This window comes from Meleagris gallopavo, chromosome 29, assembly GCF_000146605.3.
Source record: "Meleagris gallopavo isolate NT-WF06-2002-E0010 breed Aviagen turkey brand Nicholas breeding stock chromosome 29, Turkey_5.1, whole genome shotgun sequence".
Taxonomy (NCBI): Eukaryota; Metazoa; Chordata; class Aves; order Galliformes; family Phasianidae; genus Meleagris; species Meleagris gallopavo.
In genome coordinates, this window is record NC_015039.2 from 2070941 (window position 1) to 2084852 (window position 13912).

The window sequence follows — 13912 nt, forward strand, 5'->3', positions numbered from 1 at the left end:
CCGGGCGGGCTCGGGGTTGGTGCAGCCCCTCCGGCGCGTCATCACCCCCAGACCCTCGCAGCTCCGCGAGCAGCTGCTCCAGGGACCCCAGGGCGAGAAGCCCCCGTCCCGCGGGCACACGGGCTCCGAGCAGTTGAGGCGGCCGTGGAGACAGGTGCGTGGGGGGGGGCGATAGAGGGACGGACGACACGGGGTGAGAGCGGAGTGGGGGCACGGGGTAGGGAGTTGGGGGACAGAGTGAGTGAGGACGGGGCCGGGCGCTCACCAGGAGGTGCAGGCGGAGTGGATGGTGCTGCCGGGTGGCATCTCCTGGTCCAGTGCCAAGGGGGTTCCCTGGGAGCCCAGGAGAAGGGAGGCTGCCTGGGGGTCGGCAGAGCTGTTCCGGAGCTCCCGCAGGACCTCGGCTGTCAGCACGCAGGGGCACTCCTGCACCGTGTACCAGTGACACATCCGTCAGGGAGTACCCATGGGAGCAGGGAGCACCCATAGCTCCAGGGAGCACCCATGCCAAAGCTCCCCCGAGCACAGGAGGACCAAGCAAAGACCGCTCAGCCAGGCTGCGTGCAAGGAGGAGGCTGCACCCACGGGTGCGTGGGACCCTGGTGCTCACCTGCAGGCAGCGGCCGTGGTGCAGCAGGGTGCCGGCGGGGCAGTGGCAGCCCTCCTGGCAACCCCGGGGAAGCAGGCGATGCGGCCGGCGAGGTGGGCACAGCTGTAGGGGCAGCCCTCACCCTGCTGGCACTCGCGATACAGCCGTCCCGGTGGGCAGCCCGCCTCTGTGCAGGGATGGGGCTGAGTGTGGGCTGGACCCAGGGAGGGGTCCTGGAGCCTCTGGACCCCCCACTGCTCTGTCCCCTGCGGCTCTGGCTCATGTGCAGGGAAATAGTTTGCGGGTGCCAGCCCTCCTTGCGCGTGCCATGCCACCCCATCCACCACATCATTCATCCACCAGGCACCAACCTGTCCAATCCTATCCACCCTGAGGACCCTGTCCCACTCCATGCATCCCAGATCCTTCCACCCACTCCCTGCTGCTCTGTGCCACCCTGTGCACACCATGACACCCTGCGTCCCCTCATCCACTGTGTGCAATCCTGTGCAATCTCATTCAACCTGTGCTGCCCCGCACACATCATGCCACTCCATCTGCCCCCTCCCACCTCATGCCACCCTATATCATCCTGCGCACACCACGCCACCTCATGCCCCTCCATCCACTTGTTGCCACACCAGTCCCACCCCCGAGGACACCATACTGTCCCATGCATACCCTCCCATCTCATGTCCCACCACCCACCTCATGCCACTACATCTAATCTGTACCACCCCAAGGACCCCGTGCCATCCATGTCACTCCACCCAATCTGTGCCACCCCATGTCACCCTGCACACACCATGCCACCTGTGCCACTGACAGGGCGCAGCACTCACCCCGACACACGTGGGTGTTGCAGGTCTTGCTCTGCAGGGCCAGCCCCGGGCATCCCGCCGGGTGGGGGCAGTCCCGATGGCGGAGCTGCTCCCCCCCACCACAGGAAACGCTGCAAGGTCCCCACAGGGACCACTCGCCCCATGGCTCCTCCTCTGTGGGACAGGAGAAGGGGCACGGGAGTGACAAGGGACCCTGACCCACGTGGCAGTGGGGCTGTGGCAGCAGTGGCACCACATGGCACTGCACGGCACTGCATTGCTCTGTGCAGGACTGCACTGCACTGCACTGCACAGCACAGCATGGCATCATGCCACAGGGTGCCCTGCAGGGATCCCCACCCCACCCTATGCCATCCATGTTTCCCCCACCTTGTACTACCCCATGGCACCCCATCATTCCCAGGCACCCTGTGCCAGTGCCTTCTACCTCACCCATACCACAAATGCTCTGTATCCATGCACCCTATGCACCCTGTACACCCCATAAACATCACATACCCTATGCATCCCGCACACCCTGTGCACCCCATCCACCCCTGGGGCCATCCCTTGACACCACATCCATCCCACATGCCCCACACATCCCATGCCCCTATACACCCTATTTACTCCATGCCCACCATACACCCTGTGCCCTCCATGCCCCCCGGGTGCCCCGCAGCCCCCACCTGGGCAGCCCTCAGTGGCAGGACATGGTCTCTGGCGCTGGCTGTGCCCGGAGCAGCCCCGACCCCGAGTTGGGGTGTGGGGTTGTTGCATCGGCGAGAGGCGAGCTGGGTGCCGGCGTGACAGCCGGGGGAGCAGGGGGACCACGGCCCCCAGGGGCTCCAGCCCCCATCCACACGGCACCCGGGCTCTGCACGGCATTGCAGTGTGCCAGCCTTGCATGTGCTGGGGGACAGGGAGCAAAGTGAGGGGGGGGCCCACGTACCATCCCTGTGCACCAGGATGGTCCCACAGGTCCTCCATTGGGGCTGGGCACGGGTATGGGGGTTCTCACCAGTTCTGGCAGTGTCTCTGCAAGGTGTCACCGGGCTGCAGCTCCTGCATGGGGACAGCCCCGTCCTGCTCCCAGATGCTTCCATTCTCGGAGGGTCCTATGGGGGGCACAGACACATATCACCTGATGCAAAATGACATCCTTCACCCCAGTCCCCCTCCAGTGCCCTGCTCGTGTCGTGGCACAGCCCCGTTCCTGCATTCTTTGCCATGGCATTGCATGGTGCATCTCATCCTTGCAGCCCTGCAGCACTCTGCATCCCAACCCTGCCATCCCATTGCATCCTGTACCCCAATCACTTCACAACACCTCATACACTATCCTTGCAACCCTATTGCATGCTGTACCCCATCCCCACCACCCATGGTATCCTGCATCTCACCCTTGCAACCTCATAGCACTCTACATCCCATCCACACTACCCTACATTCATCCCTGCCATTCCATAGCACTCTGCTCGCCGTCCATGCATGCTTTGTGCAATCCCAATCATCTCCTTGCACCCTGCACCCTGTTCCTGCCATCCCATGACACTACACACCCCTTCCTTGCAATCCGATTGCACCATACACCCCATCCCTGCACCCTGTACCCCATCTCCGCCACCCCAATGCAACCTACACTGCAACTCCATCACCCCATAGCACTCTGTACTCCATCCCTGAAATCCCATTTCATCCTGTACCCCAAATCTGCACCCCGTACCCCATCCCCAACCACCCCACTGCTCCCAGCACACCCAGACCACCACCCTGCACGTCCCCACATGTCCCCAGCACGCACCCCACGCACAGCGGCAGCGCTCCGGGGACACGCAGTCGCCGTCCTGCAGCAGCTGCCCATGGGGACAGGCGCAGGCGGGCAGGCAGCGGGGGGTGGCCATGCAGGCAGTGTCCTCCCGCAGGTCCTCGCAGGTGTGGGGACACGGCTTGCCACAGGCAAAGGCCACCAGACCGCCACCACACTCTGCAGGGAGCAGCAGTTTGTAGGGGCGGATGGGAGGGGTGCGGATGGGAGGGGGTGGACACGGACATAGCGGTGAGGGGACTGTGACCCCAGGACCCTGCAGCAGCCTCACCTGGGCAAGTGCTGGTGGCCCATGGGCAGGCCCGGCTCTGGCGTGCCTCCCCAGCACAGGACAGCCCCCCAAAGCGGGCAGGGGGGCTGGAGCAGGAGCGGGTGCGCACTGCCTGCCCCCCGCAGCCCCCACAGCCCGACCAGGGTCCCCAGGCACCCCAGGCCCCGTCCTCTGTGAGGGGAGAGAGGTGGGCACTGAGCATGGGACACCCACAGAACAGCATCCCCAGACACCTTCTCCCAACACCTACCAGGGCAGGGTGGCACGGGGGGGCACTTCTGGTGCTGCATCTGCATCCCGGTGTCCCCGTGCCCCTCCTGTCCTCTGGGGCAGCCTGGCCCCCCCTGCTGTGGTGCAGGGCAGGAGCAGACACGGTGCCGCGTGGCAGCCTCATCCCCACAGCTCCTCAAGCACGGCGTCCATGGGGACCACTCACACCAGGCACCGGGCACTGTGGGTGGGGTGGGGGCAGTTGGCAGCATCTCTTTGCACTGTGACACCGTGTTCCCTCCATGGGGGACCCCCGCACTCACCGGGGCAGGGCAGCCCAGTGCACAGCAGTCTCCCTTGGGTGCACGTGCTGCAGGCAGAGAGCAATGAGAGGCAGGGATGGGAATGGGGAAGAGGTAGGGATGGGGATGAGATGGGGGATGAGGTGGATGCTGTGCCCTACTGCCCTCACCCCACCCCACTCACCAGTTGTTGCAGCCATCACCACGTGGCACGCTCTGCCCAGGCTGGTGCCTCTGCCCGCTGCGCGCATCCAGGCAGGTGCAGTTCTCAGGGGCCACGCAGGCTGTGCCTGCTGCATCCAGCAGCGTGCCGTTGGTGCAGTAACAGCCGGGCTGGCAGTGCCACGTGCAGTGCTGCCATGGGGACACGGCCCCGGTGAGCGCTGGGGACATGATGAGGGGATGGGATGGGACAATGAGGGGTTGCCACTCACCGAGATGTCATCGCAGGAGCGGGGACAGGGGGGCCCGCAGTGGCTGAACACTGATCCTGGCACAGTGGTACAGTCGGGAGCTGTGTTTTGGGGAATGGACCATCAGCACAGGACGATCTCCCATCACCATCCCCGCCACCTCCCATCCCCACTCTCAGCTTTGGGCACTCACGGTGGCAGGGCTGCCGGGTGCAGGGACGCTCCTGGGGCTGTGGCTCTGCACAGGGCACCCCGGGATGTGCAGAGCAGAAGCGGTACCGGCGCTGGCGGCCCGGTCCACAGGAGGCTGAGCACTCACTCCAGGGTGTCCAGGGGGTCCAGGGCCCACCCACTGCCCCAGGCATGGGGTGTCAGCATGAGCCCACCCATAGCATTGGCATGGGGATAGATGGGGTGACTGGGAACTTGCTTTGGGGCAGGTCCCCTCATTTTGGGGCAGATTTGTCACTTTTGGGGCAGATCCTCCACTTCGGGGGCAGGTCTCCCCCATCTAGGGTCAGTTTCTCCCTTTTTGGGTACATCTGTCCCCTGTAGGGCAAATCTCTCCCTTTCAGCACAGGTCCCCCATTTTGGGATACCCCAATCCATTTTGGAGCACATCACTCCCCTTTGAGGCACATCACTCCCTCTATGGCGCACTCTTCTCTTTTGGGCAGGTTTGCACCATTTTAGAGTAAATCTATCCCTTTTGAGGAACGTTCCTCCCTTTGGGGCAGTTCCCTCCCTTTAGGGCCAGGTCCCCGGGCAAAGAGGTCCACGAGTGAGACCCCATTCCTATTGCCCAGCCATGGCCACCAGGGCCACAGGGGCAGCAGGAGGGGACCCATAGTGCCACCAGGGCTGGGGTTGGCACTGTCCTTGCAGCATGGGGCTGGCGGGGACCTCACTCTCACCATTACTGCAGTCCTCCTGAGAGCAGTTGGTGACCCGACCAGAGATGCAGGAGCTGTGGACAGAGGTCAGTGGTTGGCAGGGGGGCCAGCATTATCCAGACTCACCCCCCCGAATGGCACTGACCAGTTGTGGCAGCCCCGTGGCACAACATCCCCAGGCTGATAGAGGACACCATCCACGGCACAGGGACACTCGGCCTCGGCCACACACTCATTGTTCTGCAGGGACACGGCGCTGTGCTGCCGTTCGGGGGTGCCTGCGCAGAGCCCCCCCTTCTCCACACCCTCATCCCCACTCACCAGGAGCAGTGCCCCCGGGGGACAGTAGCAGCCGGGGTGGCAGCCCCCATCAGCCGGGGGGGCCGTGCTCAGCTCTGCACACGAGGCTGGGCCCTGGGCGCACTCCCGCCACTGCTTGCCGGGAGGGCAGACCCCTGGCTCCTTGCCTGGGGAAGGAACAAAATCGAGCACCCCCAGCTGGGTCACCGTGCTTGGCGGCACTGATACGCAGCCGTCTGCCCACCGTGGGACAGCTGGGGTGACCCCAGTGCGGGGCATTGCGGGGTGGGTGGACACGGCTCTGAGCCCCCACCATGCGCACGGGGCACTGGGACAGCCTGGGGATGGCATGGTGGGGACACAGGGGTGAGAACCACGGGGGGTGGGAACAGAGGCTGCTGGTACAGGGGCTGCTGGAAGGGACAGACAGAGGGATGGATGGACAGAGGGATGGAGGGAAGGATAGGTGGACAGACAGATGGATGGGGGCTCACCAGGGCAGGGTGTGGGGTTGCAGGTGCTGAACTCCAGGCTGTGCAGGGGGGGACCATCCCGTGTGCGGTTCCTGTAGCCGCCCCCGCAGGCCACTGAGCACCCCGACCACGGACCCCATGGTGCCACAGCTGCTGTGCACACAGGGGGATTTTGGGTGCTGCAACCAGCCCCAGGAACCCCCCAGGATACCCACCCCAGGGACACCCCCATCCCATAGATAGCCACCTGGGGGTGTCCTCCCCAGGGACACCCAGTGCAGGGACACCCACCCCATGGGTGCCGGCCCCAAGAGATTCCCACGTGCAGACATTCCCCAAGGACAGCCCGCAGCACCCACCCCTTGGCACCTGTCCTAAGGACACCCACCCTATGGCCCTACCCCACGGAACCCTCCCTAGGGATACCCACCCCAATTGCACTCTCTCCAGGGACACCCACCCAACAGCACCCTCCCTAAGGAAACTCATTCCATGGGACCCTCCCATAGTCCCTGGGGTGGGGGCTGCTCACCACGGCAGGGCTGCAGGCTGCAGAACTCCACCTCCATGCTGGGTCCCTGGCAAGGTGGATCCCCCCTGGCCAGGGGGGGCACAATGGGCACCCGATACCGCCGCCTCATCCCCACATCACAGCTGTGGCTGCAGGTGCTCCAGGCTGTCCAGTTGCTCCAGATGCAGGGCACTGGTGAGACACGGAGATTCACTGCACCCAGCCCCCTGGCACCAGGAGGCCCTGGGACCCCCCCAACCTGCAGTTGTCACTCAGTGCTACCTGGGCAGATCTCTGCGCTGCACACCATCTGCCCGGCCACACAGGTGCTGTAGAAAGGTGCGGTAAGCAAGGGGTGAAGGTGGGGGGAACCCCCCCGGCTCCATCCCCAGTGCCCCCCGCACCAGTTGTTGCAAGTATCGAGTGCAGTGATGTCCCCAGGCTGGTACAGGTGGCCACGGTGGTGGCAGAGGCAGTGGCTGGGTGGCACACAGGTCCCGTTCTGCAGCAGGAGCCCAGCAGGGCAGTGGCAGCCAGGCTGGCATTGTGCAATGCATGCCACACCAGTGCCCAGGTCCTGGCAGATCCGTGGGCATTGCTCCCCACCGCGCTGGCACTCCTCGGCCGTGAAGTATTGCATAGTGTCAGGGCACTGTGCTGCAGGGAGAGCAGGTGCAGGGCTGGTGTCAGTGCTAATGCTGCAACCCCGTGTCCCACGTGGCGCTCACCTCTGCAGGGCTGGCTGTTGCAGTCACGGGTCTGGAGGAGGGGTCCCATGCACTCAGCACCACCGAAAGCCGGGGGGGTGCAGGTTCGGCTGCGTGTCTGCACACCGGCGTCGCAGGGAGCGGAGCACTCAGACCAGGCAGACCAAGGCATCCAGACACCTGCCACTGCAGGGAGATGGGCTGGGACTCCACTGGCCATGGGACCCTGCCTCACCATGGGCACCCACTCTGCCTTGAGGCACCCCCTCACCTTGCACCCCACAAAACCTCATAACAGGGTCCCAGTGATGGGTTGTGCCCGCCCAGCCCTGCAGCCCCCCAGTAGCACCCACCTGGGCAGGGAGCTGTGTCACAGGGCTCCTCCTGCACCCCCAGCCCTGGGCAGGTCCCCGTCCCCTCGCAGTGCCTGAAGCGGTGCCGGTGGCCGCGCCGGTCCACGTGGTGGAAGCAGCTCTGGGAACAGGGAGACCACGGGGTCCAGGAGCTCCAACCACTGCTTGGCTCAGCTGGGACAGATGGATGCATGGTGCTGGAGCAGCCACAGCGGGCACCGGACAGCCCAAGACAGCGGGTGTGGAGGGGACAGCAAATGTCCCATCCCCTGGGTGGTGGAGTACACGTACTGGTGGCACAGGGTGTGTGGCACTCACGCACTTCCCGGGTGTCCCCATCACACGGGGCTCCACCATTGGCTGCTGCGGGTTGGATGGGGACCTGTGGGGACAACACTGCATTGTCCCACATCCCCACCCAGCATCGTGCAGTCAGGTCCCCTCCCCAGACCCACACCTGAACCTCTCCTGCATGCCCACACCGCAGCTACGGTCACAGAAGGTCCACGGTGACCAGGCAGACCAGGCACAGGCGATGGGACAGGCCACGTCCTCACATGTCACCACCCCATCCTGGCACACGCTGGGGACAGAAGCCGGGTTCAGCCATGGGGACAGGGAGAAGTGCACGGGGTGGCCTTGGCCGCAGGGGGACACAGCGTCACTGCTCACCATCGGCTGCAGCCGTCCCGCAGGAAGACCTGGCCGGGCAGCCAGCGCTGCTGGCCCTGGTGACAGTGGCACTGGCTGGCATTGACACAGGTGCTCTCCTGCAGGAAGAGCCCTGGCGGGCACCGGCAGCCTGCCCGGCAGCACGGCATCAGCACCAGTACACCAACACCGGCACCCAGCCCCCACCCTGTGCTGTGCCCACCCTGTCACCCTGTCACTCACCGTCCTGGCAGGGGCTCTGGCAGCTGCTGGTGGCGCTCAGGTCCCCGCAGATTTGGGGACAGGGTGGCACCAGGCCCTGCGCGCAGTCCCCTTCCTGCACCAACACCATCCCAGGGCTGCACTCTGTGGACAGAGGGCTGCTATGTGGACAGAATGCTCCCCGTGTCACCCTGGTGCCACAAGAGTCCCCACAGCGCCGTGCCCCCATCCCATCACACCCACCCTTCATGTCCCCATCCCAATGTCCCTGCTGCCGTACCTCGGGTGGCCCCACAGGGCTGTAGGTTGCAGGACTGACTCTGCAGGGCTTCCCCAACACAGGGCTGGCCACTGTTCTTGGGTGGGGGGTCGGTGCAGCTCCGGATGCGGCTCCGCATGCCCCCCCCACACTCAGCATCACAGGAGGACCACGGACTCCAGGCTGTCCAGGCACCAGGCACTGGGGGGCAGTGGAACAGGGGCAGTGTGGGCACCCTCTGTCCCCTGCCTATGTGGCCCCGCTTGGCCCTGCCCCCCCTCAGCTGGGCTATGCTGTTCTGGTGCAGGCTGGGGACCCCACACAATCCCCCCTCACAGCCCCCCATTCCACCCTACAGTTGCAGGGATGGCCATGCCCATGGGGCTTGTGAGCAGGGATGTGCCACCCATCATGCTTTGCCACACTGCTGTGCCACCATGCCCCAACACCATGTCCTGTCAACATATCCCATCATCATGAGCTGTCACCATATCCCGTCATCCTGCTCCTATTGTACCCCACCACTAAGCCCCCTCACCACTGAGCCCCCCCACAACACCACCACCATGCCCTGTCACGGTGTTTTCACTGTCCCCCACCACCGCACCATGCCACCACGCTGTGCCACCGTGCCATACCCTGCCATGATGCCCACCCCCCAACCATGCCATCACAAACCCCGCCACAGTGTGGGGCGCAGGGTCACTACCTGGGCAGGCACGCAGGAAGCAGGAGCGGGTATCAAGGTGGGGGGTGTGGCAGGTGCCCCCCGGCAGGGCACCCCGCCGCAGGACTCGTTGGCGAGATGTCACCCCCAACCCGCAGGAGTGGCTGCACTGGCTCCAGCCACCCCATGGGGACAGGATGCAGTCGGCTGGCGGGGATGGAGATGGGTGAGGGCTGCCCTGGGGGCCTCCCCATGCCCAGAGCTTATCCCCTTTGGAAAGGCCCACAGGGATGGAATCTCTGCTCAGCCCCTCTTGGTGCCCTCCAGCTCTGGTGTCACCAGCCCTGGCACTCCCAACACCTGCCCCCTCACTTTCCCACTGGAGCAGAGGGCTGGAGCTGGTCAGCACAGAACGCTTGGTGATGGAGGGATGCCCTTTCCCCATCCCCACCCCCACCCCTTCCCTCTCCACATTCCTATCCCCATCCCCGTTCCTCATGTCTTCTGCATTCCTGTCACTGTCCCTATCCCCACCCCACATGCATTCCCATCCCCAGCTCCATCACCATTCCATTCAATTCTCTTCACTGTTAACATCTCCATCCCCGCCTATCCTATCCCAATCCTATTCCCATCCCCTCTCCATCCCACCCCTATTACACTCCATTCCCATCCCCATCTCCAAGCCCATATCATCCGCTGCCATTCTCATCCCATCCCCATTCCAATCTCACCTCCTCTCCATCCCTTTGTCATCCCCATCCCATCCCCATCCCTTCCCCATTCCCCCCACACACCACAGCTGCTCTCATCGGAGCCATCGGCGCAGTCGCGGCTCAGGTCGCAGCGCTTCTCCAGGGCCAGGCACTCCCCAGTGCTGCAGGAGAACTGCTTGGGGGAGCAGGTGGGTGGGGGACCGCTGGGCCAGGCCAGGGGTGTTGGGGGGCTGCTGGAGGCGGGGGGGGCTCCTGTGGGACAAGCCCTTGTGTTGAGCTGGGGTTCAGCAATCCCAGGCTCTGTGGGGGCAGGGAGGTGCTGGGGGGCTCACCGCAGTGCGCCTCATCAGAGCCATCCAGGCAGTCCTGCTGCCCATCACAGACCATGGCTGCATCCACACAGCCCAAGGCATCACAGAGGAACTGGTCCGGGAGGCACAGGAGCCGGGGCAGGGGTGGCTCTGGTGGGAAGTGAGGGATTGTGGTGGGGGCTGGTGGGACAAGTGGGAGCCGTGGGTTATCACTGCCCGCCTCATGGCACACCCAGCCGGCAGCAAGATGTACGTTGTCCCCATGTCACCCTGGGGACATTCACATACCCCCTATGGTACCAGGTGCTGGGGAAGTCGTCCCCCCCTCAGACCCCACACAGGCCTGGTGCCAGGTCATGCCTCCTTACCAGCAGACGTTGGAGTGGGGACCCCAGTGGGGGGCACAGGCGGTCCTGTCACAGGGCGTGACACCATTACTGCTGCCATGGGGGGACTAGGAGAGGGTGGCCCCCTGGGGGTGCTGGTGGTGGTGGGGACGCCTGGCAGCCTGGTGGTAGATGGCACAGCAGGGCTGGTGGAGCCAACAGTGCTTGTCCCTGCTGGCACCTGCACACGGGGAGATGAGTGTCACCACTGCCGCTCTCTGTGCCACATGGCTCCTGCCCCCCGCTTGTCCCCAAGTTCCAGGGCTCACCGCTGCTGGAGAGGCCGCAGGTGGCTCTGCGGTCAGCCCCAGGATGCCGGCACTGCCAGGGGTTGTGAGGCTGGAAGATGCAGAGCTGGGCAGTGAGGGGCTGTGTGCCCCAAATGTGGCACCCCCAAGGCACACCCAACCCCCACTGGTACCAGTACCTGGCAGGGTGGGTGGGCAGCGTGGTGCTGCTGGGGGGCTCACAGCCGGCCTCGTCAGCACCACCAGGGCAATCTGTGACACCATCACATCTCCGGGATGCTGTGACACAGCTGACCCCACACCAGAACTCCTCCATGCCACAGGATGCTGGTGTCACCGCCATCGTCACGGCCAGGGCCAGGGGCACTTTGGGGAGAGGGAGAGGTGGGCAGAGAGAAGAGGTCTTGGGGTAACCCCCACAGCACAGCACAGCACAGCACAGGGTACCTGCTGGGCAGCCCAGCAGCTCGGCCCGCAGGAAGATGGCGTTGTGGAAGCGCCGAGGGAGGATGCGGACGTAGCGTGCCTGCGCCATGTGGTCCAGCAGCTGCACCACCGGCGTGGTGGCATCCCAGTTGCCCTGGAAGAGCTGTGGAGGGCAGTGATGAGTATGAAGGGTTGTGCACCTGGGTGCATACCCATGCACACCCCCATGTGCACACCATGCATGCACCCGTGTGCAAACCCACTCACAAACCCAGGTTCAAATCCACTCGCACAGCACCAGCGCATCTGCACCCAGGCACACATGCAGGGAAGGGGACATGGGATCATCGTGTTACTGGCCACAAAGGGACAGTCGTGGAACTTCGGGACAGTCCTGTGCAGCCCCCCACCCCCTCCCCCCGACACACATCCCCATGCAGGTGCCCATGGCACAAGCAGCACCTTGGGCTCCGGCCAGCTGCTGGCAGAGACCTGTCGGTAGTCGTGCCAGTGGTTCCCATCAGTGCTGAACTGCAGCTGGAAGGCAGTGATGAAAGCATCCCCAGCCCCGGCCCCCTGCACCACCACCCCTGTTGGGGAAGATATGGCACGTGTGGGCATGCAGTTGCCTGCTTGGCACCACTGCCGGCACAGTGCCCACCGTGTGGCCATGCCAATGCCATGTGGCACGCAGCACCCACCAGTGAGGTTGGTGGTCTGCAGCAGGTCCAGTTGCAGGAAGGGTGGTTGGGAAGGCAGCCCTGCGCGGGTGTCAGCTGGGGGGGCCCAGCCCTGCAGGTTCAGCCCTGGGGAGACGTGGTGCAGGCGGGCAGCCTGGGCTGGGTGCTGCTGCTGTTCGGCTGAGGCGGTGAAGCTGCTATCGGGCAGGGAGGCGATGCCCAGGGGGCTGTAGCAGGGGTCTGTGGGCAAAAGGAGTGGGTTTGGAGGCATCCTCCTACAGAGAGGGGGTGACCTCACAAGGTCCCGTTCCCAAGAGAGGGAGGAGATATGGGGACACAGCACACTGTGAGCAGAGCTCTCATACCGCCCGGGGGAGGCAGAGGGAATGTGGGCAGTGGGCTGCCAGGGGGCTCTCCTGGCATGGTGCTGGGGTGCTCCACTGTCAGTGCCGTGGGGACGGCTGTCACATTGTCACCTGCAGTGGAGACAGTCTCTGTGCAGCACCCAGGTGCCAGTGGGAATCCAGCGAGGCCATGCCCCCCACACCCCAACACCGGGCTCACCTATCTCTGCACAGAAGCAGCAGGAATCCCCCTTTCCCTCCACCAGCACCTGGCCCTGAGTGAAGAGAAGACCCTGTCATCACCCAAGCACCGCGACGGCACTGCCACATCCCACCTCCTGCATGGAGATCCCAGTGCAGCCCCCAGCACCTCACCTGCGGGCAGCCCGTGGCGCTGCGGGCACAGTATGGCGAGCAGCGCACCTCAGGGCCAGGCAGGCATTGGCAGACATGGCAGGGCCCCCAGCGCCAGCGGTCCCCCTGCGCACGGCTCCGGCCCTGGTGCTCACACTCCTGGCACGGCTCCGTCTGGCACCTGCGAGAGGAGACATCAGCAGAGACTCAGCACATGGTGTGTGGCACACAGGACACGGCACATGGCGCACATCGTGTGGCTCAAGGAACACGATGGGCAACCTCACCTGCGTGCCTTGCGGTAGATGCCGCGGCACTGCCGGTTGGTGCCGTGCTTGCTGGGGTGGCTGGGGCTGCGGAAGGACCACTGGATGCTCTGCACGCCGCAGGGCCCCAGGCATTCACCCCAGGGTGACCAGGCAGACCAACTGCAGCTCACTGTGGGCACAAAGGCGGTGAGAGCAGCCCCGGCACCGTGCCAGCGGGTGGGCACAAGAGCAGGACGCACCAGAGCAGGCAGGGTTGTGGCGGCAGCGCCGGGGCTGCCCATCCAGGCAGGTGCAGAGGCGGCAGTTGAGCTTCATGCGCTGCCCTGGCCAGAAGTGCATCCCATCCACCTGGCAGCGACACTCCCGTGGGCGCACGCAGCCACGCTCGCCATCCAGCACCAACCCCTCTGCACACCAGCACCCTGCGGGCACCACCGAGACCCCCGAGCCCAGTGGGTTGTGGGCACGTAGGGGATGGAACGCATAGCAGGGAGGATGCCAGCGCATGGCCTCACCTGGGGTGCACTGCTCCCGGCTGCAAGGTGCGCGGCTGGCGAGGTCGGCGCAGGATGCGGGGCATGGGGCGCAGGGCCGGGGCTGCAGCCCCCTGGGACAGGAGGCGGGGGGGCACCCGTCCTGCTGGCACGTGCCTGGGGCACAGGTGAGGAGTCAAGGGTGTGTGAGCCCCCGGCCGTGGGACTGGGGGCT

At 65.0% G+C, this 13912-nt stretch overlaps 2 protein-coding genes across 2 annotated transcripts in view; both read right to left on the reverse strand.

Moving 5' to 3' along the window:
• LOC104914582 (GTPase IMAP family member 7-like) overlaps window positions 1-13912 on the reverse strand; it is a 104986-nt gene that overhangs the window by 23175 nt on the left and 67899 nt on the right. The window lies entirely within an intron of this gene.
• The window catches only part of LOC100542252 (SCO-spondin), a 44544-nt gene that overhangs the window by 18228 nt on the left and 12404 nt on the right, over window positions 1-13912 (reverse strand). Inside the window, 45 exon segments of the mRNA XM_031557042.1 lie at window positions 7-158; window positions 267-426; window positions 611-675; window positions 678-776; window positions 1432-1584; window positions 2100-2165; window positions 2168-2322; window positions 2432-2528; window positions 3215-3397; window positions 3510-3680; window positions 3760-3960; window positions 4043-4089; window positions 4206-4375; window positions 4456-4535; window positions 4628-4786; window positions 5349-5401; window positions 5473-5567; window positions 5649-5794; window positions 6122-6250; window positions 6633-6803; window positions 6894-6940; window positions 7016-7268; window positions 7340-7504; window positions 7672-7845; window positions 7963-8067; window positions 8127-8254; window positions 8344-8473; window positions 8566-8688; window positions 8825-9004; window positions 9513-9677; window positions 10268-10438; window positions 10519-10647; window positions 10866-11064; window positions 11153-11222; window positions 11311-11497; window positions 11579-11720; window positions 12050-12147; window positions 12259-12477; window positions 12603-12713; window positions 12802-12856; window positions 12957-13116; window positions 13223-13373; window positions 13444-13626; window positions 13720-13865; window positions 13867-13900. Coding sequence (XP_031412902.1) covers window positions 7-158; window positions 267-426; window positions 611-675; window positions 678-776; window positions 1432-1584; window positions 2100-2165; window positions 2168-2322; window positions 2432-2528; window positions 3215-3397; window positions 3510-3680; window positions 3760-3960; window positions 4043-4089; window positions 4206-4375; window positions 4456-4535; window positions 4628-4786; window positions 5349-5401; window positions 5473-5567; window positions 5649-5794; window positions 6122-6250; window positions 6633-6803; window positions 6894-6940; window positions 7016-7268; window positions 7340-7504; window positions 7672-7845; window positions 7963-8067; window positions 8127-8254; window positions 8344-8473; window positions 8566-8688; window positions 8825-9004; window positions 9513-9677; window positions 10268-10438; window positions 10519-10647; window positions 10866-11064; window positions 11153-11222; window positions 11311-11497; window positions 11579-11720; window positions 12050-12147; window positions 12259-12477; window positions 12603-12713; window positions 12802-12856; window positions 12957-13116; window positions 13223-13373; window positions 13444-13626; window positions 13720-13865; window positions 13867-13900 — 6077 coding nt within the window.